The 27,556-nt window shown below is 39.6% G+C and overlaps 1 protein-coding gene across 1 annotated transcript; it reads left to right on the top strand.

Annotated features, from left to right (window-relative positions):
• On the top strand, positions 1-25,346 carry LOC103096583 (carcinoembryonic antigen-related cell adhesion molecule 1-like). The gene is made up of 2 exons (XM_056825376.1): positions 1-515; positions 24,912-25,346. The coding sequence occupies exons 1-2, from the start codon at positions 506-508 to the stop codon at positions 25,274-25,276; spliced, it is 375 nt and encodes a 124-aa protein (XP_056681354.1). The 5' UTR covers positions 1-505; the 3' UTR covers positions 25,277-25,346.
• Positions 25,347-27,556: the final 2,210 nt, after the last annotated feature.

Here is a 27,556-nt window from a genome sequence, read left to right as displayed (position 1 = left end):
TGAGGTTCCCAAACCCCTTCATCTTTAGGGAGCCCAGATTGGCCTTGTCATGTGTTCTGGTGGAGGGTGGCCATCCAGGGTGCTGAACTGGAGAAAGCCCTAAGATCTTCCAAGTTCAGATCCAAACTGTAAAAGTAGAGGAGGAGCTGTGAATTTCCCAGCTCAAAGGAGCATCACAGTGGTCCCTGGTGATGGGTTACAGACTAGGAGATGCCCTTCTTTTCTGCCATAATCTAAATATGGAATCCTTCTTTTTCCCCCAGATGGCCCAGATATTGCCACAATTGACCGTATAAGCGATCAGTTCGCAACGGGGATAAATGTTACCTTGAGCTGTGTTTCTGATTCTAACCCACCAGCACAATTCATCTGGTTACAGAATGGACAATCTGTCAGCAACTCAGCCTCATTTTCTATTATTACATCCCTGAATCATATCGGAAACTATACCTGTATTGCAACTAACTCATTTACTGGCTTGACGCGCACTGCAAACAAGACTCTTATGATCTATGGTGAGTAGCTTGATTGGGCCCCCAACTTTGTGTTGGGCTCTCTCTTTCCCTGGCAGAAATAGACATGGAGAGAAATAGACATAAGTGACATTCTGCCTCCGTGGTCCCATGGCACATTGCATTGTGGTAGAAGGAACCTTCTACTCAGAATCATGAAACTTGGATTTAATCATTCCTCCTCTGTCTATTATCTGTGTGGTAAGTGTGTCTCCTCCTTTCACATCCTCAGCTTCTTCATCTGGAAAAGTGCATAATATTTGCTCTGTATATAATAGGATTTTATGTGGGGAAAGTACTTTTTACATGTTAGGCACAAAAACATGTGAATTGTCATCATCATCCTTGTTATTGATATTGTATTATTCTCTTCTGTCCCAGTAGCATACAACCTTCTTTGTGTCCCACCTTCTAGGACTGCAGTTTCAATGACTGCCCCATACTCTTTCCTTCAGTCCCTTTCCCTTGGTGCTGTGAAACCAGAGAATATTTCTAGTCTTGGTTGGAGTATAAGCTCTGGTCATGCAATGGGGCTGGTCTTGGTCCTCTTTGGCAGGGAAATTCTGGAGATGGAAAGGAGAATGTAAACTTTGTCTGCTTTCACACATAGGGATTCACCATTGCTTCTATATTTTTCCTTTTTGTAGCGTAAAATGCCACATGGAAGCATGTCAGTTATTTAACCTGATTCTGATCTATTGACTTTAGCCTCCAGTAACTGTTTCCACTGTAGAATTCCTGCTGCCCAATTAATTCACTGGTCTGACTTTCCTATGTACAGATGACAGACCCTCCATTCCCATAATCACACTAATGGCAGCAGGACCATAGAGAGGTCATCTCTGGCCTTAGTTTCCTTTTATTTCATGCAGCTTTATTGTTATAATTCTTAGGGGTATCCCAGCTTCCTGTCCCTGACTCTGGGTATATTCTGAATGGAGAGCAGGGGGAGAAATAGAATTTTGATGTGTGGAAGTGACCTCTGGAAAGTCAGATACCAACAGCATATACTTTACAGGAGGGATGACTTTTTATTGGGCTAAATCTGTACATAAGGATGCTTAAAGCACACATTTGAATTTAGCATATAATTATCTGTGTATCTTTTTTTTTTGGTTAACGATTAAAGCTTCCTCAGAGGGGAGAGAAGCTTTAAGGTAGGAAGATAGAGATAGGATAGAAGTTTTAGATACCACAAGGGGGATGACGGAGTCAAATTAGAGATATGAGGTGGCAGGAATGAGTCTTTATTAATTTTCCATGAGCCACAGCTAAGCTCTGATCAAAGGACCCTTCCAAAGGCTTTTACCAGTCCAGAGATCCACATTTAATCCCACACAGGTCAGAGAGATGAAAGAGAGATAGAGAAGATTTAAAGATGGAGCTTGGCCAGAGGCCAAGTCCTGCCAGGACAGCCATCAGCTAGCCTGAAAGAGAGAGAGAGAGGCAGAGCTTGCTGGGCTATATATAATCTTTGATATGCAAATATACACAGTACACAGGGATGATGATCATTGGTTAATGACAAGGTATAGGTGTGGTTTCTCTTAACCAGGTGAGCACAAAGAAACCTGTGTTCCCACTTAACCTGGGGGAAGCTGGGGTCAAGGGACAGAGGCTTTCCCAGCCATGTGCAATACTTAGCATGCTCAAGACTGAGCATGCTCTCTTCTAAGGCAATCTGTACATACCGACTGTTCCCCTTGCCCATAGCTAGGGGTGGACTGCTACAACTATTTCCCAATTACCTTTTGACCTGGTTCAGGCAGCACCTGGCAATGTTGCAGTCTATGTATTTGACACCTGTGTTTGAAAGGAACTTTTTCTTAATTTACTTTTTCCAATTAATCACAATCTATTTTCTGTTCCCCTTCTACCTTCTACCACTAATGAAAAAGAATATGTTTGGGACATGTATGGGTTGTGTCTGCCTATAGCCACAAATTAATATATTCTTAGTTGGACACCTGAAAAGGAGAGTTAGAAACTGAGGAAAAATGGGTAAAGGGGATATAGAGAAAGAGGGAATATAATAAAGGAAGAAAGACTCAGAGCCAGGAATTAAAGAGCTTGGGATCCAGCCTGTGTGCTCCTCTGATGATGGGAGAGAGAGAGAGAGAGAGAGAGAGAGAGAGAGAGAGAGAGAGAGAGAGAGAGAGAGAGAGAGAGAGAGAGAGAGAGAATGAACTACATATTTCCTCAATCTTTTACTGGAGGATCAAGCAATGGGGAATGGGAGGTAGCTAATGTTCATGTGACATGGCATAAGACTTAATATCGGCTCACCTGACAACTACAAGATCAAAGAGGAGTAGATTAACTCAGCATATGACCTTGTATGGAATCTGGTCTGGCAAGGTGGGAACTAGGACAATGTGGCAGCCTACCCAGGAATTCTTCTGACCTTTGGGATGTAGATTTGAAGAGTAGTCAAAATTAATAGAGTACCTATTAAATACAATGATCAAGAACTAATATATCTGTGAATATGATACCTGAGCACATAGGTTGCAATATTAATATATTAGTAATTCTTTCAAGATTAAAATACTCATGTGGACATATCAAGGTAAAGTAATTCTCAATCTCAATAAATATCTGTTGCAACTTACAGCCTGAGTCCATCCTATTTCTGAATTGAGGCAGCTGATTTCATAGCAAGTCTGTAGCTTTTTGTAGGAAGTGAGTAACTTATTATCATGGGTCTTCTGCAGTCCTTGTCAGCCACTGCATTGATCAGAGGTCCCAAGTTTTTCAAAGTTCTTTGACTTCACAACACTATCGTTATTGTATAAATTACCTTCTTGTTCTACTCACTTCATTCTGCATCAGTTCAGACAAATCTGAAGTTTCTGTTCTTGAACTCATTCTGTTCAATGTTCCTATGAGTGACTTGGCTCAAATGAAATAATATCTTTAAAGACCTTAGTAAATGGTGACCATTAATGTTCTAGTAATTCTGTAGACAAGCAGAAAGCATAATTTTGGACCTGGAAGGAAAATATAGAGAAAGAAAAAATTGGCATGATAGGGATGGTAAAAACAGATAGGATGTAGAAGTAGTTCAGGAAGCTGGTACAGTAGGTGGAATGTGATAATATGAATATTATTGGGAATTGATATCAGGTCCTATCCTGGAATACAAAATGTCAAAATCACAAAAAAAAAATCGACCTCGATGGGCAGTTACTAGTATACATGTCATAGAAAAAAGTTAAATTAATGGGGCATGGTTGATTTAAAAAAAGGGGAAATTGGATACAGATCATTAATGCCAAGTTAGATTTCATAAAGAGATCTTGGGGATGATTGAGAGAACCACAAAGTTATTATCTGTAGGAAAGGTAATAGAGTAATTGAAAAAACATAATGCAAACTTTATTTTAACCCTTACCTATCAGACGTAGGATCAATACTATGCAATGGAAGTTAAGTGAGTGGCCCAGGGTCATATAGCTAGGAATTATTTGAGGTCAGATTTGATCCCAGAACCTCTGATCTCTAGGCCTGGCTCTCAATCCACTGAGCTACACAACTATCCCAACCACTAATGCCGTCTTAAGAGAAGCATGTCCATTTCCAAGAATAAGGAGATAGCTGCCCTTCTTTACTATCAGATGGCACTTTTACTATTGTATTTGGTTCTAGATGACACATTTTACAAGGGGCAACAGTGAACTGGGGAGTGTTCAGCCAGATTGCTGAGGGTTTGGGAGTCTCTGAAGATCAATTGAGGAACTACATATTAGAAAAATGAATAGAAAGCTTTGGGGAGAGGCCTGATAGCAATATTCTGGACTCTTACGTGGAAGAGGATTTAGAAGTGTTCTGTGTGGCCACAGAGGGCTGAACTAGAATCATAGAGGCAAATGATGATGGAAAGCAAAACCCTTATGTGTGAGGAGAAATTGTTAACAAGTAATTATAGAGTCATGTACAACTCTTCCTGACTCCATTTCTTAGCAGAGATGCTGGAGGGGTTTGCACTCCTTGTCTAGCTCATTTTACAGATGAGAAAACTGAGGCAAAGATGGTGAAGTGACTTTCCCAGGGTCACACATCTATTGAGTGTCTGAGACCAGATTTGAACTCAGAAAGATGAGTTTTTTGACTCCAGACTCCATCCACAATATTTCCTAGCTGTAATTTAATCATTAATTAGAGCTTAATCCCCAAACCTGGCTCTATTTGGGGAAAAAAGCAAAAGTTCAGCTTGCTTCCCTCCCCCAATACTTAACCATTTCTCACCAATCCAAAGTTTTCTTCAGTGCGGTTGTAGCTTTGATCAGTCTTGATTACTGGTTCTGGTCAACATCTTGGTGTATTTTAGCCAATCTAAATAAACTATAATAACTTACTTAAGAATAGTTTAGGAAGAGTTAAATGTAAAGAGACTGAACAAAATGATAGTACATGTCAAACTGGAAAGAGAGAGAGAGAGAGAGAGAGAGAGAGAGAGAGAGAGAGAGAGAGAGAGAGAGAGAGAGAGAGAGAGAGAGAGAGAAGAGCAGGAGCAATTCCTTGGATTAACAAGGGGGCAGTTTCTGTCGGATCAGTTTCCCTTCTCCTTGGTTTCAACTTCCTTTCTCTGAGGGTTTCTCAATACCAGTCAATCTCAATGATAAATGACCTACAGGTCAGTGATTGATGATATCAAACAAAAACACATAATCTGGAGGGAAATTCCTTTTAACACTAATATCTCTTGACCTTTCTTCCATTTTCCCCTCTCTTTACCAATACTACTACTACTACTACAACTACAACAACAACAACAACAACAACTACTACTACTACTACTACTACTACTACTACTACTACTACTACTACTACTACTACAGCTCCAAACAATTTCTCAAATTAAAATATTACATAACCTAGTGTAGGAAAAAGACTACTGAGAAAGATCCAACACTCCATAGGCTAGCTGAGTAGGAGAATAATAGTGTATATGGCTGAAGGACTAACTTTGAGGTAGTTGCATGTCAGTGATGAGGCTTGATGAGGGAGGGGGAAAGAAACCCTGGTGCCTGGGAAGTAATCTTATATTTTAAGAAGCTCCAAAGACAACTCTTCTCTAAGTATCCCTTCTTTCATAAGTAACTCAATTGCTCTGATTGAGACCTTAGTCAAATCATATCTGATACTTATTCAGGGACAACTACCATGTCCTTACAAAGTACAAATCGTTAGTATCCAATCCCTGCAAATAAATTTAAGAACCAACAGAGTTAGCCACCAGTGGGTTCTCCTAGTGGCCCCTTTGTTCTGAAAGACTTCTCCAATCTCCATTTCTGTATCTTTTTTTTTAAATATATTTTATTTGATCATTTCCAAGCCTTATTCGTTAAAGACATAGATAATTTTCTTTTCCTCCCCCCCCCACCCCCCATAGCCAACGCGTAAGTCCACTGGGCATTAGATGTTTTCTTGATTTGAACCCATTGCTTTGTTGATAGTATTTGCATTAGAGTGTTCATTTAGAGTCCATCCTCTGTCATGTCCCCTCAACCTCTGTATTCAGGCAGTTGCTTTTTCTCGGCGTTTCCACTCCCATAGTTTATCCTTTCCTTATGAATGGTGTTTTTTTCTCCTGGATCCCTTCAAGTTGTTCAGGGACATTACACCGCCACTAATGGAGAAGTCCATTACGTTCGATTATACCACAGTGTATTAGTCTCTGTGTACAATGTTCTCCTGGTTCTGCTCCTCTCGCTCTGCATCACTTCCTGGAGGTTGTTCCATTCTCCATGGAACTTCTCCACTTTATTATTCCTTTTAGCACAATAGTATTCCATCACCAACATATACCACAGTTTGTTCAGCCATTCCCCAATTGATGGGCATCCCCTCGTTTTCCAGTTTTGGGCCACCACAAAGAGCGCAGCTATGAATATTTTTGTACAAGTCTTTGTGTCCATTATCTCTTTGGGGTACAGACCCAGCAGTGCTATGGCTGGGTCAAAGGGTAGATATTCTTTTAGCACCATTTGGGCATAGTTCCAAATTGCCCTCCAGAATGGTTGGATCATTTCACAGCTCCACCAGCAATGAATTAATGTCCCTATTTTGCCACATCCCCTCCAGCATTCATTACTTTCCTTTGCTGTTATGTTAGCCAATCTGCTAGGTGTGAGGTGATACCTCAGAGTTGTTTTGATTTGCATCTCTCTGATTATAAGAGATGTAGAACACTTCTTCATGTGCTTGTTAATAGTTTTGATTTCTTTATCTGAGAACTGCCTATCCATTTCCCTTGCCCATTTATCAATTGGAGAATGGCTTGATTTTTTGTACAATTGATTTAGCTCATTATAAATATGAGTAATTAAACCTTTGTCAGAGGTTTCTATGAAGATTTTTTCCCAATTTGTTGTTTCCCTTCTGATTTTAGTTATATTGGTTTTGTTTGTACAAAAGCTTTTTTAGTTTGATGTAGTCAAAATTATTTATTTTACATTTTGTGATTCTTTCTATATCTTGCTTGGTTTTAAAGCCTTTCCCCTCCCAAAGGTCTGACATGTATACTATTCTATGTTTACCCAATTTACTTATGGTTTCCTTCTTTATGTTTAAGTCACTCACCCATTTTGAATTTATCTTGGTGTAGGGTGTGAGGTGTTGATCTATTCCTAGTCTCTCCCACACTGTCTTCCAATTTTCCCAGCAGTTTTTATCGAATAGTGGATTTTTGTCCCAAAAGCTGGGATCTTTGGGTTTATCGTATACTGTCTTGCTGAGGTCGCTTTCCCCCAGTCTATTCCACTGATCTTCCTTTCTGTTTCTTAGCCAGTACCAAATTGTTTTGATGACTGCTGCTTTGTAATATAGTTTTAGGTCAGGGACTGCAAGGCCCCCATCATGTGTGTTTTTTTTTTCATTATTTCCCTGGATATCCTTGATCTTTTGTTCTTCCAAATGAACTTTGTTATAGTTTTTTCTAAATCAGTGAAGAAGTATTTTGGTAGTTCAATGGGTATGGCACTAAATAGATAAATAAGTTTGGGTAGGATGGTCATTTTTATTATATTGGCTCGTCCTATCCATGAGCAGTTAATGTTTTTCCATTTGTTCAAGTCTAGTTTTAGTTGTGTGGTGAGTGTTTTGTAGTTGTGTTCATATAGTTCCTGTGTTTGTCTTGGGAGATAGATTCCTAGGTATTTTATTTTGTCTAAGGTGATTTTGAATGGGATTTCTCTTTCTAGTTCTTGCTGCTGAGCTGTGTTGGAGATATATAGAAAAGCTGATGATTTATGTGGGTTTATTTTGTATCCTGCAACTTTGCTAAAGTTGTTGATTATTTCAATTAGCTTTTTGGTTGAATCTCTAGGATTCTTTAAGTAGACCATCATGTCATCCGCAAAGAGTGATAACTTGGTCTCCTCCTTGCCTATTTTGATGCCTTCAATTCCTTTATCTTCTCTAATTGCTACTGCTAGTGTTTCTAGTACAATGTCAAATAGTAGAGGTGATAATGGGCATCTTTGTTTCACTCCTGATCTTATTGGGAATGCATCTAGTTTATCCCCATTGCAGATGATATTAGCTGTTGGTTTTAGATATATACTGTTTATTATTTTTAGGAATGACCCTTCTATTCCTATGCTTTCTAGTGTTTTTAATAGGAATGGGTGTTGTATTTTATCAAAGGCTTTTTCTGCATCTATTGAGATAATCATGTGGTTCTTGCTAGTTTGCTTGTTGATGTGGTCAATGATGTGGATGGTTTTCCTAATGTTGAACCAGCCCTGCATCCCTGGTATGAATCCTACTTGATCATGGTGAATGATCCTTCTGATCACTTGCTGGAGTCTTTTTGCTAGTATCCTATTTAAGATTTTTGCATCTATATTCATTAGGGAGATTGGCCTATAGTTTTCTTTCTCTGTTTTTGACCTGCCTGGTTTTGGAATCAGTACCATGTTTGTGTCGTAAAAGGAGTTTGGTAGAACTCCCTCTTTGCTTATTATGTCAAATAGTTTGTGTAGTATTGGGATTAACTGTTCTCTGAATGTTTGATAGAATTCACAGGTGAATCCATCAGGCCCTGGGGATTTTTTCTTAGGAAGTTCTTTGATGGCTTGTTGGATTTCAATTTCTGATATGGGATTATTTAGGAATTCTATTTCCTCTTCTGTTAGTCTAGGCAGTTTGTATTTTTGTATATATTCATCCATTTCTCCTAAATTGGTGTATTTATTGCCATATAATTGGGCAAAGTAATTTCTAATGATTGCCTTAATTTCCTCTTCATCAGAGGTGCTGTCCCCCTTTTCATCTTTAATGCTGTGAATTTGCTTTTCTTCCTTTCTTTTTTTAATTAGATTGACCAGTACCTTGTCTATTTTGTTTGTTTTTTCAAAGTACCAGCTTCTTGTCTCATTTATTAAATCAATAGTTCTATCACTTTCGATTTTATTAATTTCTCCCTTAATTTTTAGGATTTCTAATTTGGTTTTCTGCTGGGGGTTTTTAATTTGATCGCTTTCCAGTTTTTTCATTTGCATTTCCAATTGATTGATCTCTGCTCTCCCTTGTTTGTTAATATAAGCATTCAGGGATATGAATTTACCTCTGATTACTGCTTTGGCTGCATCCCAAAAGGTTTGAAAGGATGTTTCGCCATTGTCATTTTCCTCGATGAAATTATTAATTGTTTCTCTGATTTCTTCTTTAACTAAATGGTTTTGGAGTATCATATTGTTTAATTTCCAATTGGTTTTAGATTTGGTTTTCCATGTACCATTACTAATCATTATTTTTATTGCCTTGTGATCTGAGAAGGCTGCATTCATTATTTCTGCTTTTCTGCATTTGTGTGCTATGTTTCTGTGACCTAATGTATGGTCAATTTTTGTGAATGTGCCATGTGGTGCTGAGAAGAAGGTGTATTCCTCTTTATCCCTATTTATTTTTCTCCATATGTCTATTAATTCTAATTTTTCTAAGATTTCATTCACTTCTTTTACCTCTTTCTTATTTATTTTTTGATTTGATTTATCTAAATTTGATAATGGTTGGTTTAAGTCTCCCACTAGTATGGTTTTATTGTCTATTTCTTCCTTCAATTCTCCTAGTTTCTCCATTAGAAATTTGGGTGCTATATTATTTGGTGCATACATATTGATTAATGATATTTCCTCATTGTCTATAGTCCCTTTTAACAAAATATAATTACCTTCCCTATCCCTTTTGATCAGGTCTATTTTTGCATTGGCTTTATCGGATATCATGATTACCACTCCTGCCTTCTTTCTATCAGTTGAAGCCCAGAAGGTCTTACTCCATCCTTTAATTCTGACCTTGTGGGTGTCAACCCGCCTCATGTGTGTTTCTTGAAGACAACATATGGTAGGGTTTTGGATTCTAATCCATTCTGCTATTCGTCTACGTTTTATGGGTGAGTTCATCCCATTCACGTTCAAAGTTATGATTGTCATTTGTGGACTCCCTGGCATTTTGATTGCCTTCCCTAATTCTAACCTATTCTTCTTCGTCTCTACCTTTTAGTCCAGTGATTTACTTTGAAACAGTCCCCCTTGTCCCCTCCCTTGATGTTTCCCTTTTTAGTCCCTCCCTTTTTGTTCCCTCCCCTTCCCCCCTCTCTTTCCCTCCCTCTTTGTTCTCTCTCTCCCCCTCCCCCCCTTGGTTTTCCCTTCTCCTTACCCTTGTTGGGTAAGATAGAATTCAAGATCCCAATGGATCTGGATATTTTTCCCTCTCAGAGTTGATTTCCCTGAGATTGAGGTTTAAGTAAATCCCCCGCCCCCTCTCTTCCTCTCCTTCTTATAGGAGTTTTCTTCCCCTCCCCTTCCCATATGAATCTTTGTGTGAGAATGATTATTCTATTTGGTCTTTCTTTACCCCCTATTTATACATTACATTTTCCCCACATATTAGTATACATAGGTTGATATAAATGTAGTCCTTATAGAAGAGAGTTTGAGTAAAAGAAGAAGATAACATTTTCCCCTTTCCTTAATATTTACCTTTTCAGGTATTCCTTGCTCTTTGATTTTCGGTATCAAACTTTCCACAGAGCTCTGGTCTTTTCTTTGCAAAAAGTTGGAAGTCTTCTATTTTGTTGAATGCCCATACTTTCCCTTGGAAGTATGTAGTCAGTTTTGCTGGGTAGCTGATTCTTGGTTGGAGACCCAGCTCTCTTGCCTTTCTGAAGATCATGTTCCATGCCTTACGATCATTCAGAGTAGAACTTGCAAGGTCTTGTGTGACCCTGATTGGCATTCCTTTATATCTAAATTGTCTTTTTCTGGCTTCCTGTAGGATTTTTTCTTTTGTTTGATAGCTTTGGAATTTGGCAATTACATTCCTGGGAGTTGTCTTTTGGGGGTTTAGTGTAGAAGGTGTTCTGTGAGCTCTGTCAGTGGCTGTATTGCCCCCTTGTTCTAGAATCTCTGGGCAATTTTCTTTGATTATATCTTGTATCACCATGTCCAGTTTGGTGTTTATTTCTGGCTTTTCTGGGAGTCCAATTATTCTTAAATTATCCCTTCTCCCCCTATTTTCCAGATCTATCACCTTGTCGGTGAGATATTTTATGTTCTCTTCTAATTTCTTGGTATTTTGGCTTTGCTTTATTGATTCTTGCTCTTTTACACGATCGTTGTCTTCCAGCTGCCTGATTCTGGCCTTTAAAGCCTGGTTTTCTTTTACAGTTTGGTCAAACTGGTTTTGTAGATGCGTGAATTTCTTTTGCATTATTTCCAACTTTTCCTCCCAGAAGGCTTCCATCTTTTTGGTCATTTCTGATTCAAATTCTTCATAGGTTTGTGGAGAGTTTCCATTTCCTTTGGAAGGTTTTGGAGCATTTTCTTTTATATTATCTTCTATCTGCTCTGTATTTTGTATTTTGGCTCCATAGAATGTGTCCAAAGTCGCCCCTTTCTTCTTATTTTTCTTGGTATTTTGGGGCTTCTGTGCTTCTGTGGAGTTTTCCATCTCTGAATGTGGAGGATTGGCTTTTCTTGTCTCTGTCTGGTGTTCAGAGGCTTTAGTCCTGGGCAGATGGTTCTATGACTTTCCCTGGGTTAAACTGAATATGCCTCACTGGAACTGGAATGGAAGGGTCGGACCAAGTTGCTTTCAGGAAGTTGCCTTCAGAATTGCTGGCAGTGAGGCTGTTTCGTCGGCCTGCGGGGGGATGGGCTGCAGCTAACCCAAGCTCCGAGAGCAAGGACTTTCACTGAGACTTGGATAGCAGGATCCAGCCCGTGAGGCTGTCTTGCCCGCCCTGAGGGTTGCTGTTGTTTTGACCAGCTCTCTGCAGCGGAAGCCCCAGGCAGTAACTTTCACCGGGACTGTAGAAGGCCCTGAGGGTTCTGCTCTCTGAGCCCAGCCGGCAGGGCTGCGGCTTCTGCCTTGGACTCTGCGCTCCTACCCCTGAGGTCCGAGGGATCTCGGGTTCTGGCTTTTGAGGGGAGCCGTACCTTTTGAACCGGGTCCAGGTCCAGGAGGAGGGTTCCCAGGGTCTGTGCTGTTGATCGTTTTGAATTTCGGCGCCTTAGGAGCTTATAGTTTGAGATCGGTTGGGAAGGTTTTTCCGGAGATCTGAACTTGAGCTTTCTCTAAGCCGCCATCTTAACCGGAAGTCTCCATTTCTGTATCTTTTCCAAATTTGGAGGCATGGACTTCCAAGGGCCAGGTTCCTCCTTTACCTAACTTATGAAAGGCACCTGGGATTCTTCCCTCCCAGTCCTAGAGAGAAAGCCTTGCCCTATTCTGAGCCACAGAGTGGCAAGAGCCATCCAGCCCAATCTGGCCAAGTCAGACTTGCAGAAGAGGACTTGTTTCCCAGGAGTCATATTCTCACCCATACTTCACCACCTTGTTTTTGGCACTGTATGTGAGATGTGGGTGTCTTCCTTTGGTGAGTTTTCCTGCTACTAAGGAATCTCAATAAAGAGAAATCAGAAACACATGAAGAGTTTATGAATTAGGAGAAGTCTGAAATAGACTAATAAGGCACCTCTCCATGCCAGTCATCTAGTGCTAAAGTTGCTGGATCATGCAGGAATTGGAACACTGAGGAAGCATTTCCTTCCGAGAATGGTGGTAATTCTCTAGTTCTCAGGTCTCTCCCACAGCTTTCTCCTTTTAATGGTTTCTCTTTTTCTCACAACAAGATGAAAGGGCTCAGTGAATAGAGGGGACAGGCCTGGAGTCAGAAGGACCTAGCTTCAAATCTGTCCTTAGTCACTTTGTATCTCTGTTACCCTGGGCATTCCACTTACCCCCAAATCCCAAGCCCTTATGCTATTCTGCTTTAGAAACAATATTTAATATATATTCTAAAACAGAATTTAAGGGATTTTTTTTAATGTGAGACCCCTGGGCCCCAGAGCAAGAAATGAGGAAGAGGATGATGTGCACTTCCTCTACCCACTTTACAAGACAGATATTCTACATTTGCTCTTTTTCTCCATAAAAATTTTTCCAGGGTCAAGATGGTTTTTTTTGTTAACTCCTTTTGCCCCTTTAGGATTGGTATTCTTGCATGTTGGTGGTCATTGGTTTCTTAGCTTCTGTCTCAAGGGCTTTGCCTTGTGAGTATCTTTCGTTCCCTTTCTGAGGATTGAATGAGGGCAGGTAGATCTCTGTTGTTTTTTTTTATGTGTAGTTCCTGCTTCAAAGCATTTTTTCCTAAGGCTATCTTCCTCAGCTGTTGCTTCATGTATTTTCAACTGCAACATGGGTTTTGCACTAAGTTCATCATCCTCAACTCTGCTTTGGCTACCCTTTTGGCTGCCCCTTTGCTTCCCCTGCTGCAAGGACTGTGTTATTTAGCTTTGAGTCTCACTGCCAAGGCCAGCCACAGCCCTCAGGGGTATTCTGTGGTGCTCTCAGTCTTCCCCTGAGACTTTGGAAATTCTCCTGGCCCTGGCATTAACTGTGGTTCAGTATTTGATGTGGGGGAAAGTGTGGTCAACTAGTGCTTTGATTTGAGCAGTTTCTTTTCTTTATGGCATAGGAATCCTCACTCACTGCCTACCTTTCACACTGTGACCAGTGGGAGAGTGCCTTTATTTCTCTGGTTCTGATTTTTGTCCTTTTGAGATGCTTTGTTTTTTGTTTTTTTTTACCCTTACCTTCCGTCTTGGAGTCAATACTGTGTATTGGCTCCAAGGCAGAAGAGTGGTAAGGGCTAGGCAATGGGGGTCAAGTGACTTGCCCAGGGTCACACAGCTGGGAAGTGTCTGAGGCCAGATTTGAACCTAGGACCTCCCGTCTCTAGGCATGGCTCTCAATTCACTGAGCTACCCAGCTGCCCCCTTGAGATGCTTTGTAATGATTGGTTAGAAGGAGATTCAGAGAAGCTCCTGCTATGCTGCCATCTTGGCTCTTCCCCTGTTGGTTTCTAACTGCTTCCCCTCTGGTTCTCCTGGTCATTCCCACTTCAATGGCTCACCTATTGAGATCAGCTTTATCCCTTACCCCCAGGGAATTGACCTAAACTGAGTAATCTTCTATGCACAGAGAAATGAAATGATACTAATTACAAGAGTTTCCAGATGCCCAGCATTTTAAAGTCTACTAAGCAATATAGCATCTCATTGTGTTCTGTAACAGTTAAAAGAGTGGTCTGGTATAAACTGTGGCAGTTAAAAGAGTGGTTGGCTTAAATTGTGACCGCAGAAAATATGGTTTCAGTACAGTGTCTTGATTTAAATCAAATATAAAGTGGTCGCCAGGGAAAAATTCCCATATATGAAATATACCCAAGTTAGCTGGGTTTTATAGAGATTTTAATTAATACAAATGAGGAATTAAAGAAAGGGAGAGAGAGAGAGAGAGAGAGAGAGAGAGAGAGAGAGAGAGAGAGAGAGAGAGAGAGAGAGAGAGAGAGAGAAAGGAAATAATGAGAAAAAGGCTAGGCCAGCTTAGGCTAACCTTAAGAGAGATCAGTCAGTCTTTTATCAACTCACCACAAGATCTGTCCAAAGCAAGATTTTAGTGTTCAGAGAGACAACAGTTCAGCTTCAGCTAGCTCAATCAAGTTCAGCCACCATTCAGCCTTTCCCAGTTCAATCTCTCCAGCTGATTCCTTCCAGCTGAATTTCCCCAGAGCCCTTTCTGAGCTCCTTTTAAAAGCGAATTTTCTTCTATGTCACCTCCCCTATGTTCTTACAACTACTAATCACTGTAGACGATTTAAAAAGGACAGACCATTCTTAATTCACACCTGAGTAGACTAAACTTTGAGTAATTCACACCTGAGTAAGTTCTCACCTCTTTGCTCCTTGCAAGTTTACAAGTTGTTTGACCTTTATAGGTATTTAGCACCTTTTTGAATTAGATCTAAAAATAGGCACAGCTTAAGGGTTTTTGCCTTACTATAAGAATGGGTTAAGTACTTTTCATTGTTCAGCAAGGAGTTTACAACTTTATCTTCCCCTAAGGCATGCTTAAGTATGGGTGAAGTAGAGTTCCCACTTCCTGATCTAAGTCCCTTCATTGTTTAAAATGGGGAATGGTCTTAACCAAGTGTTCTGAAGTAGGGTCTGAGAATTTTTAAGATTCACAATCCCCCCTGATGATCACTGGGTGACTAGTCTCCCCATTGATCATTTAACATAATCATCTTGTAGTCCTAAATGCACTTCTAACTATAGATATATACAATATTCAATTTTCTGAGAGGAAATTAGAGTAGTAAGGGAGGAAATAGAAAGAAAGAAAGCAAAACCAATGTTTTGCTAGGCACAATGACAGAAAGCCAAATTAGGGGCAGTCCCTTTTGTCATAAATGTGTACATTTACAATAAATGTTCAATTAAATTTTAGTTCAATCAACCATATCCAAAGTTCATTCTTGATCTTCTTGATGTAATAATGTATGTTTTTGCATCTTTCTGCAACAGTTCATTCCCTGGATTTAGGAGTTAGCAAGCTTCTTATTGAAGATCTTTTCTAGAACAAAAATCAAAATCTTGGATTTTAAATTAAAATACAGTTCCAAAGCACAAGCATTATCTTCATTTGAATGATAAGGCTGATATGTAGTACTGGATGAATGCCAAGCCCTCCTCCCTCCTTCCCCATCTCCCACATTACTAATCCTATTATCAGTCCACTGGTACATGCATGCATGCATGCATGCATGCATTCATTCATTCATTCATTCATTCATCTAACTGACCTGGGCCACAACTGGCCATTCACCTCTATCCCACAATATTTTTCACCCACTTTCTCAGCAAAAAGTCCCTAGGCTATGGACTTGAGATACAGGAAAATGACTCAGTCCCTGCCCCCCTTCCAGGAGTATGTCCCAAACTAGAGGAACCAAAGGAAGAAAATGACTGAGACAGCCAGTATTGTTCAGAATCACAAAATTTCCCTTTCAGAAAAGGAAAAATTGTTGTTCAGTTATTTCGGACATGTCTGTGTCTTCATGACCCTATTTGGTGTTTCTTACCAAAAGTTATGAAGTGTTTTGTTATTCCCTTCTTCAGCTTATTTTACTGATGAGAAAACTGAAGCAAACAGGGTTGATTGTGTACTGAGGATGCCAGGTGTAATGAAGGTTGTTGGTTAAGCACAAAGCATTAGCAATCATGAGAATAATCTGTAATGTGATGCCAGGACCATTATCATTTTGATTATGTGATCTGGGATATCCAATCTTAGGAATTACCTCATTAAGAAGGGCTTTTATAACTTTCTGCCTTTTTTGTTCTTCTGGGAAATGCCTCCAACTATTCAATAAAGGCAACTACAAAAAATTAGGACCCTGTATCTTAAACCTTTTGCAAGATTGTAGGTAGATGATTCTATTTGCCAATTTATCCCAGGACCTCAATGGAATGGAAATCTCAAACTTCCTTCCAAACTCCAAATTCTTTATATTTTTACTTATAACAGTTTTTTAAAATTTTGCATTCCCACCCTCCTACCTGGTCCTGACCCATTGTGAAGACAAAAAATGTGATGTCCTTTGTACATATGAAATTATGTAAAACATATGTACATATTATCCACTTTGTAACAACAACACAAAACCAAGAAAAAAGAAATTGAAAGAAGTATTGTTTATACAACATTTAGACACCATCAGATCTTTCTCTGGAGGTAGAGAGTATATTTCTTCATCATAAATCCTTTGAAAATGTCTTAGATCAATGTATTGATCAGGATAGCTAAGTCATCAGTCTCTTGTGAAAGATAGGATTAACTCTCCTCTTGTCTATTTTTTTTTATCTTTTAAAAAAAGTTGCTTTATTTAGCTTAAAGAAATAGCACCATATGGAAATTATTTCCATTCAAACATGTTTTTATATTTTTCTACATAATATTTACAAACATGATTTGTAGCCAGTTCTGGAGTAAAACATAACTTGAGTGTGGCGAATGTAAATATTTAGGATTTAAGTCTTATAGCTACTGAAATATTTCATGGAGTTATATTTTAAATTTTATATAGTCAATTTAGAACATTATTTCTTGGTTACAAGAATCATATCCTTTCCCTCTTTCTACTTCCTCCACCCCTTCCTGTAGCTGAAATGCAATTTCACTGTGTTTTATATGTGTTCTTAATCAGAACCTATTCCCATATTGTTGATGTTTGCACTAGGGTGATCATTTAGAGTCTACATGCCCAATCATATCCCCTTCCATCAATGTAAAGAAACAATTCTTTTTCTTCTGTGTTTCTGCTCCCACAGTTTTTCCTTTGAATATGGATAGTTTTCTTCCTCATAGATCCCTCCGAGTTGATCAGGATCACTGCATTTGGAACTAATGGAGAAGTCTATTACATTTGATTGTACCACAGTGTATCAGTCTCTGTGTAAAATGTTCTCCTGCTTCTGCTCCTTTCACTCTGCATCAATTCCTGGAGGTCATTCCAGTTCCCATTGAATTCCTCCAGTGTATTATTCCTTTGATCACAATAGTATTCCATCATCAACATATACCACAATTTTTTCAGCCATTCCCCAATTGAAGGGCATCCCCTCATTTTCAAATTTTTTGCCACCACAAAGAGTGCAGCTATGAATATTCTTGTACAAATTTTTTTTTCCATATTATCTCTTTGGGGTATAAACCCAGCAGTGTTATGGCTGGATCAAAGGGCTGACTGTTTTTTAGTGTCCTTTCTGCATATTTCCAAATTGACCTCCAGAACAGTTGGATCAATTCACAACACCACCAGCAGGGCATTAATGTTCCAATTTTGCCACATCCCCTGCAACATTCATTACTTTACTTTGCTGTCATGTTAGCCAATCTGCTAGGTGTGAGGTGATACCTCAGAGTTGTTTTGATTTGCATCTCTCTGATTATAAGAGATTTAGAACACTTTTTTCCTGTGTTTATTAATAGTTTTTATTTTTTATATGAAAATTGCCTATTCATGTCCCTTGCCCATTGATCAATTGGAGAATGGCATGGTTTTTTTGTACAACTTATTTAGCTCTTTATAAATTTGTGTAATTAGATCTTTGTCAGAGGATTTTGTTATGAAGATTTATTCCCCCAATTTGTTGCTTCCATTCTAATTTTGGTTACATTGGTTTTGTTGGCACAAAACCTTTTTAGTATAATATAATAAAAATTATTTACTTTCCATTTGTGATTCTTTCTAACTCTTGCTTTGTCTTAAAATCTTTGCTTTCCCAAAGATCTGATATATACATACTATTTTGTGTTCACCTAATTTACTTATATTTTCCTTCTTTTAACATTCATGTCATTCACCCATTCTGAATTTTCTTGTTTATGGTTTGAGATGTTGATCCACACCCAATCACTCCCATATTGTCTTCCAATTTTCCCAGCCATTTTTGTCAAAAAATGGATTTTGGTCCTCAAAGCTGGGATCTTTGGGTTTATCATAGACAGTCTTGCTGAGGTCCCTTACCCCAAGTCTATTCCACTGATTCTCCTTTCTGTCTCTTAGCCAGTACCATTTTGCTTTGATGACCCCTGATTTATAGTATTGTTTGAGATCTGCTACTTCTAGGACATCTTCCTCCACATTTTTTTTTCATTATTTCCCTGGATATCCTTGATCTTTGGTTCTTCCAAACGAACTTTGTGATGTTTTTTCTACTTCAATAAGCAACTTTGGGTAGTTCCATGGGTATGGCACTAAATAAGTTTGGGTAGGATTGTCATTTTTATTATGTTAACTCATCCTACTCATGAGCAGTTAATGTTCTTCCAATTATTTAGATCTAGTTTTAATTTTGTGGTAAATGTTTTGTAGTTGTGTTCATATAGTTCTTGTGTTTGCTTTGGCAGATAGATTCCTACATATTTTATATTGTGTAGGGTGATTTTAAATGGAATTTCTCTTTCTTATTCTTGCTGTTGAGATGTATTGGAAATATATAGAAATGCTGATAACATATGTGGGTTTATTTTGTATCATGTAATTTGGGTAAAATGGTTGATTATTCCCACTAGCCTTTTAATTGATTCTCTATGATACTTTAAGTAGACCATCATATCATCTGCAAAGAGAGATAGCTTGATCTCCTCATTGCCTATTTTAATGCCTTCAATGTCTTTTTCTTCTCTAATTGCTACTGCTAGTGTTTCTAGTACAATGTTAAATAGTAGAGGTGATAATGGGCATCCTTATTTCACTTGTGCTCTTATTGGGAATACATCTAGTTTATCTCCATTGCAGATGATGTTGGCTAATGGTTTTAGATATATACTGTTGATTATTTTTAGGAAAGGCCCTTCTATTCCTATACTTTCTAGTGCTTTCAGTTGGAATGAGTGTTGTATTTAGTCAAAGGCTTTTTCTGCATCTGTTGTGATAATCATGTGATTTTTGTTGGTTTGCTTGTTGATATGGTCAATTATGTGGATGATTTTCCTAATATTAATCTGGTATGAATCCCAACTGATCATAATGAATAACCCTCAGGATCAGTTGCTGGAGTCTTTTTGCTAGTATTCTATTTAAGACCTTTGCATCTATGTCCATGAAGGAGATTAGTCTATAGTTTTCTTTCTCTGTTTTTGATGTGCCTGGCTTTGGAATCAGTACCATAATTGTGTCATAAATGGAATTTGGTACAACTCCCTGTTTGTTTATTACATCAAATATTTTGTATAATATTGGGATTAGTTGTTCGTTGTATGTTTGATATAACACACTTATAGAACCATCAGGCCCTGTGGATTTTTTCTTAGGGACATTTGTGATGCCTTGTTCAATTTCTATTTCTAATACAGGATTATTTAAGTATTCCAATTCTTTTTCTGTTTTTGCTTTCACTGGCTTTGGTATCAAAAATATATTTGGATCACAAAAGGAATTTGGTGGGATTCTTTCTTTACCTATTTTTGAAAATTCTTCCCTTCCATCTTGGAATCAATTCTGAGTATTGGTTCAAAGTAAGTTGAGAAGTAAAGGCTAGAAAAAGGGGGATAATGACATGCCCGTGGTCACACATCCAAAGTATCTGAGGCCAGATGTGAACCCTGGTCCTCCTGAATCTAGGCCCTGCTATCTACTGATCACCCCATAGCCCTCATTGCCTAGATTTTTAAGATTGTTTAAATAGCATTGAGATTCATTGTTCCTTCAGTGTGGTAATTCACTGGTATATCAATCTGATCCTGGGGACTTTTTCATAGAGAACTCATTTGTGGTTTCTTCAATGTCTTTTTCTAAGATTGAGTTGTTTAAATATTCTATTTATAATTCTGTTAATCTGAGCAATTAATCTTTTTTGTAAGTATTCATCTATTTTACTTACATTTCAATTTTGCTGGCACATGATTGCTCAAAATAAGTGCTCAAAATTTCCTTAATTTCAACTTCATTGCTAACTCATTCATCCTTTTCATTTTTGCTATTGGTTATAATGTTTTCTTCTATCTTTAATCAAATTAACCAATGCTTCATCTATTTAATTGTATTTATATTTTAAAAACCAGATCCTAGTATTATTTAATTCTGTTTTTTATTTTCTTTTGATTTTATTAAACTCTCTTTTGATTTTCAAGATTTCCTGTTTAATTGGACATTTCCTGATCTTTCCAGGGAACTGAAGTCAGTTGTATCCAGAGACAGCCCTAGAGAGTTTAAGATGCCCTAGATCACATTATGTGTCAACTGCTACTCTGAAACTTTTTGTACTAATGAGTCCTTCCTGTACTGGTAGTTCCACCTAGTGGACAGAAGGAGACCAATAGCAAGAGAGGAATATCTGAGGCCAGGGATGATTGAGCCAGCCTGATTTCCATCTGATTATAGAGGGGCAAATGTTGGAGCCCTTCCTCACCCAAGAAAGGATTGGGTTGGATGTGAGCCTGTTTATGCGTCTCATAACTGTTGCAGAGTCAGTCCAGGAATCCTCTTCAGATCAGTTTTGCAAAGCATCCCAAATCATTTTTGGAAGAGAAATGAGAAGGGAGTCAAGTCCATTAAAACTGTTTGCTGTTTGGCCTGTGTAGTCAAGGAAAACCCATAGACCAGTTTCCTTGAGATACAGCTTGCTGAAAACTCTCCTCCATCTCTCTTTATCTCTAGACTACCCTATCCCTGATCCCTTTGCTGCCTCTCCATTCTTTTTGGCTCTGTCTTCTTAAATCTTATTTCCTTAATTTTGGGGCTACATCAATCTAGGTCTACCACATCTTCTAAAAACAGAAAAGTAAAGACTTTTTGCTTGAGAAAGAAGTTGGGAAAAAAGGAGGTACAATGAATAACCCTGAAAAGAACAATGAGATCCATATCAGTAAATATTGTGTGAAAGGCAAGCTTGGGGAAGGGAGGGAGACCAGGGGCCTAGAGAAGGTCAAGAAATAGAGGAATCATCTTCATTTTTCTCCCACATTTCTGGAGGCAGACTAGGAGAAATAAGAGTCAGAGGCCACACAATCCTACTCGCCTATCTTTCTAACAAAATATAGTAGAGTTCTCAATTAGTCACCAGGATTCCAATCATAATCCCTGCCCCTTCTGAAAAAGAAGCCATTACCTCCTCTGAAGAGCTGATCTGCAGGGGCAGCTGGGTAACTCAGCGAATTGAGAGCCTGGCTGTGGATCAGGAAATCTTGGGTTCAAATCTTGCCTCAGACACTTCTTAGCTGTGTGACCTTGAGCTAGTTACTTAACCCCCATTGCCTGGCCCTTCTGCCTTGGAAACAATACAGAGTATTGATTCTAATGCAGGAGGTAAGGGTTTTAAAAAAGAGTTGTTTTGTGATAGACAAGAGATAAAAGGGTACCAGAATGTTGCTGTAAGGAGAAAAGATACTGACACATTAGGAAATAGTCCCTCCCTGATCAATGTAACCACTGAGCATCCCCTGGCAGGGGAATCAAACCCATTATAACTTGACCAGTCTTTGGAGACATGTCTCCCCTCCTCCTCAAGTCTTTTCTTCTTTGAGCTAAGCATCTCTAGTGCCCTTAATTGGCCCTTCAATAAAATATGTGTGTGCTCATGTCTCTTCTCTATGACTCTCTATTGCCCACAGACTATCCTTGAGTGTTCTTGTTCTGGCATTAAACCTTAGCCCTTCACAAAATGGCAGCAGGCATTACAGATACTTCTGGCCATGCATTGTGTGCTCAGACAGCCTGAGTCTACATTTGGTACCCAGTCTCACACTCTGACTTTCCTTCCTCTGAACCTTTGTTTGGGCTCTTCTTGGGATTTATACACAGCTTTTATATATGGTCTCATTTCATCCAACAACACTAAGAGGGAGAGATTATTTTACCCATTTAACAAATCAGGAGACTGAGACACAGATAGGGACTTGCTAGTAAGTCGCACAACCAGTAACATTTTGAGACAGAATTTGAACTCAGGTCTTTCTCACTCTTAGTCCAACACTAGTCACTATGTCATGTCAGTCACTGGATCCATTGATGCTGCCAAAACACCTTCCAAAAAGTCCTACCATGACCTTCATGCTCAGGAGCATGCTCACTGTTTCTTCATATTCTCCCCCCACTACAAAAGGTGGCAAGCTGACCTCAGATTTGTCACTGTCCTGGTCAGTCTCACTTGGCTTTACTGGATACAAATGGGAGGCTCATTCTACCTCACCTTAAACTTCCCAGTGGAGACCCAGGGATGGAGTGCAAGCTCTACCAAAATAACAAGGAGAAAGGTCAAGGAAGCTGAAATATTTCTCACTTATACCTGTAAAATTGGAAATTAATTTTAAGACAGCTGGCCATGGATGACCCAGGAAGGAAGCCTGTTGATGATCCTGGATGTGCCCCAGGGATTGCTCTGGCACACTGTGAATCTTAAAAATTCTCAGACCCTACTTCATAACACTTGGTTAAGACCATTCCCCATTTTAACAATGAAGGGACTTAGTCAGGAATGTGAGAACTCTACTCCACCCATACTTAAGCATATTTTAGAGGAAGATAAAGTTGTAAACTCTTTACTGAACAATAAATAAGTACTTAACTCATACTTATAGTGAAACAAAAGCCTTAAGCTAAGTCCATTTTTAGGAAGGTGCTAAGTACCTATGAAGGTCAGGCAACTTGCCAACTTGTAAGGGACAAGCCTTAACAAAAGAGGTATGAGGTTTTAGTCTACTCAGGTGTGAATTAAGAATGGTTTGTCCTTTGGAAAATGTCTACTGTGATTGGTAGATGTGAGAACTTAGGGGAGGTGACATAGGAGAAAATTCTCTTTAAAAGGAAATCAGAAGCTGAGAGAAAAACTCTCTCTGAGGACCTCTCTCTGAAGAGGTTTCATATGGCCAAAGATGAATGGGAAGGGCTTGGTGGCTGAACTTAGATGGAGATTGAGCTGGCTAAAGGTGAACTGGTATCTCTCTGAACACTAGAGTCTTGCTTGGGACAAATCTTGTGGTGAGTGTAAAGATTAAAATTTAGGGGAGATGGGGAGACTGAGGCAGGTAGAAATTAGTTTCTCTCTGCAAGAAGTATTATATTTTTTAGAGGTTTATTAAAGGATTAAAGGTTAAAGAATATACAAGTAAGAAACATGTGCCTAGGCCAGAAGCCTAGACAAAATAACCTCACATCACGCAAGAGACGCTCCTGCTGCAAAACGGAAGTCCAAAAGCCCCAAGCCCCCCTCAAAAGCTTTTGAATCAGCTTAAATCCCTTCTCAAACTCGGCCCAGGTGAGATTACAAGGCATTCTGGGGAAGTGGAGCAAAGGCTCGTGGGGATTGTAGTCCTGTATTTGAGTCTATTTTTTACATGAGTGATAAAAGACTGACTGATCTCTCTCTTAAGGCTTAAAAGCCTAGGCTGGCCTAAGCTGGCCTATCTCTTTTCTCATTGTTTCCTCTTATTCTCTCTCTTTCATTAATTCCTTATTTGTATTAATTAAAATCTCCATAAAACCCAGCTGACTTGGTTATATTTAATATGTGGGAATTTTTCCCGGGTGACCACTATATTTTTGATTTGAAAACATATCTTTGAGGTCACAGTTTAAGGCAACCACTCTTTTATCTGTAACAGTTTATGCCAAACTCCTTTAATTATTACAACACATACCTCTCTCAGTGAGGTATTTTAACTTCCAACTAGAGATCAGGAAAGGTCTCTCCTTGGACCATAAAGGCTCAGGGAAATTTAGTCCCCATTAGCTTAGATTCCCAGCATAAAACCTCATCTGAGCTTGAAGATCACCTTCAACATTCTCATTCTCATCCTGTAGGGCAGGAAACACCAAAGGAAAGTAAAGATCCCAAAGTAGGGAATTCTAGAATCTTCTGTAAAGGGTATGGACATCCTGGGGGCAAATCATGTCCTATGCTCTAGAGATGCTATTGTGGGTTCAATATATCCAGACTTGAAACAGGTCTCACCTGACTCCCAGCCAGAGGCTCATCCTTTTGTATCCTGATAAGAACTGATCTATTCCCACTCTCTGCCTTTCCTTTTCTTTCCTCGACAGAGTTAAAGTAATGTTTCCCTTTCTGAGCACAATCTCCCCATGGCCTGACTTTAGTCTATCCACACCACCGGCTCCCAATATCCTTATTAAGCTGTCAAGGTAAGGAACCCTGGCTTCTGGAAGTCCAGGCCAAGGAATCATAAACTCTTGGTGGTTCTGCCAAGTTAGAAAGGCCTCAAATCCAAGCCCAGGTGCTGGATGAAGTGGTCTATCATCCCCAGACCAGCTTGCCTCAGACCAAAAAGACTGAGCACCAGGGGCTTGGACTCCATGTGAATGTCTTTGTCAGTCACAGAACTGAAGAAGAACTTTTCTTAAGGACTGGAGGAGATGAGATCTGCACCATAGAAAGGGGTGTCTTTGCCTTTGAAATCACAGGTTTTTAGTCTCTGGCCCCCAGCCTTGCCAAGGTCTTAGACAGGCCACTTCCAAACCACTTATATGGTTATAAGATAACAAAAAGTACGAATACAGTCATTTTCTGTCTATTCCCTGCACAGCACCACTGTCCAAACCTACCATCATCACCTCCAACAATACTGCAGTGGAGACCAAGGACTTCTCAATGACATGCAATGCTACGGGTCAAATTCACGCTTACCGGTGGTTCATAAATGGACTTGCCCCAGCTGGTAGCAGGATACAGCTGTCGCCGGATAAGAGGACACTCACTATCCGCAGTCTCAGAAGAACGGAAAACAAAGGGCCCTATGTGTGTGAAATCGAGAACCCATTGTTTCGGAATAGGAGTAATCCATTCACACTGAATGTTACCTGTGAGTATATTGCTTCTTCCTATATGGTGCCATCTTATAGCCTGCTGGTGTGTTCCCAGAGGCCCAGGCTAATTCAGTCCCTTCTCTGAGAGCTAAAGAGGTAGGCTCTGAGGTTCCTAACCCCCTTCATCTTTAGGGAGCCCAAATTGGCCTTGCCATGTGTTCTGGTTGAGGGTGGCCAGCCAGGGTGCTGAACTGGAGAAAGCCCTAAGATCTTCCAAGTTCAGATCCACACTGGAAAAGTAGAAGATGAGTTGTGAATTTCCCAGCTCAAAGGAGGATCAGGGAGACACAGTGGTCCTTGGTGATGGGTTACAGACTAGGAGATGCCCCCTTATTTCTGCCATAATCTCAATATGGAATCCTTCTCTTTCTTCCAGATGGCCCAGATATCGCCACAATTGTACATTCAGCCGATGAGTACCCTCCTGGGGCAAATATTACCTTGAGCTGTGTTGCTGATTCTAACCCAGCAGCACAATTCACTTGGTTACACAATGGACAACCAGTCAGCAACTCAGCCACATTTTCTATTATTGCATCCCTGAGTGATGCTGGCACTTATACCTGTACTGCATCTAACTCATTCACTGGTTTGACGCGTACTGCAACCAAGAATATTATAATCTATGGTGAGTATCTGGATTGGGCCCCCAACTTTGTGTGGGGCTCTCTCTTTCCCTGGCATGACAGAAATAGACAAAAGTGACACTCTCCCCACCCCCCCTGGTCCCATGGCACAGTGCATTGTGGTAGAAAGAGCCCTGAGCTCAGAATCATAAAACTTGGATAGAATCCTTTCTTTTCTGTCTACTCTCTGTGTAGTAAATGACTCCTCCTTTTGAGGCCTCAGTTTCTTTATCTGGAAAAATGAATTACATTTTCTCTGTATATAATAGCATTCTATGAGTAAAGGTCCTTTTTATATGGTAGGTATAAAAAGCATGTGAGTTGTCTTCATCATCCTTGTTATTGATATTGTATTATTCTCTTCTGTCCTAGTGATATACAACCTTCTTCATCTCCCAAATTCTAGGACCGCAGGTTCAATGACTGCCCAATACTCTTTCCTTCAATCCCTTTCCCTTGGTGCTGTGGAACCACGGAATATTTCTAGTCTTGGTTGGAGTATAAGCTATGGTCATGCAATGGGGCTGGCCTTGATTCCCCTTGGTAGGGAAATTCTGGAGATGGAAAGGAAGATATAAACTTTGTCTCCTTTCACACAAAGAGATTCACCATTGGACATATATTTTCCTCTTTGTGGCATTAAATGCCACATGGAAGCATGTCTCTTGTGAGGCCTGGTTCTGATCTATTGCCTTTAGCATTCAGTAGCTGGATCCACTGTAGAATTCCTGCTGCCCAATTAATTCACTGGCCTGACTTTCCTATGTACAGATGACAGACCCTCCATTCCCATAATCACATTAATGTACAGCAGGACCAGAGAGAGATCATCTCTGGCCTTAGTTTCCTTTTATTTCATGTAGTTTTATTGTTACAAAACTTAGGGGTATCCCAACTTCCTGTCCCTGCCTCTAGGAATGTTCTGAATGGAGAGCAGGGGGGAGAGATAGAATTGTGAAGTGGGGAAGTGACCTTGGGGAAGTCAGACACCAACAGGATATACTTTAGAGCTGGAATGATTTTTTATTGGCCTCAATCTGTACATGGGGATGATGAAAGCACACATTTTAAATGATCATATAATTATCTGTTTGTCATTTTCTTTTGTTAACTATTTTCCAATTACCTTTTCCCCTGGTTCATACAGCACCTGAGAATGTTGCAGGCTATGTATTTGACACCCATGGTTGAAAAGAGCTTTTTCTTAATTTATTTCTTTCCAATTAACTAAAATCTATTTTCCGTCCCCCTTCTGCCTTCTACCAGTAATGAAAACTAAAATCTTTGGGACAGAGATGAGTTGTGTCTGCCTGTAGCCACAAATTAATATATTCCTAGGTGGACACCTGAGAAGGAGAGTTAGAAACTGAGAGAAAATGGGTGAAGGGGATATAGAGAAAGAGGAAATAGAACAAAGGAAGAGAGACTCAGAGACAAGGCTTCAAGAGCTTGGGATCCAGCCTGTGTGCTCCTCTGATGGTGGTAGAGAGAAAGAGAGAGTGAACTATATATGTCCTCAATCTTTTATTGGAGGATCAAGGAATGGGGAATGGAGGTAGCTAATGATCATTTTACAAGGCACAAGACTTAACATTGGTTCAACTGACTACCACAAGATCAAATAGGAGGGGTTTATTCAAACATGTGACCTGGTATGGAATCTGGTCAGACAAGGTGTGAACTAGGACCCTATGGCAGCTTACCCGGGAATTCTTCTTATTTTTGGACTGTAGATTTGG

The sequence above is a fragment of the Monodelphis domestica genome, chromosome 4 (genome assembly GCF_027887165.1).
Source record: "Monodelphis domestica isolate mMonDom1 chromosome 4, mMonDom1.pri, whole genome shotgun sequence".
NCBI lineage: Eukaryota > Metazoa > Chordata > Mammalia > Didelphimorphia > Didelphidae > Monodelphis > Monodelphis domestica.
This window is presented reverse-complemented; position numbering and strand designations above follow the sequence as displayed.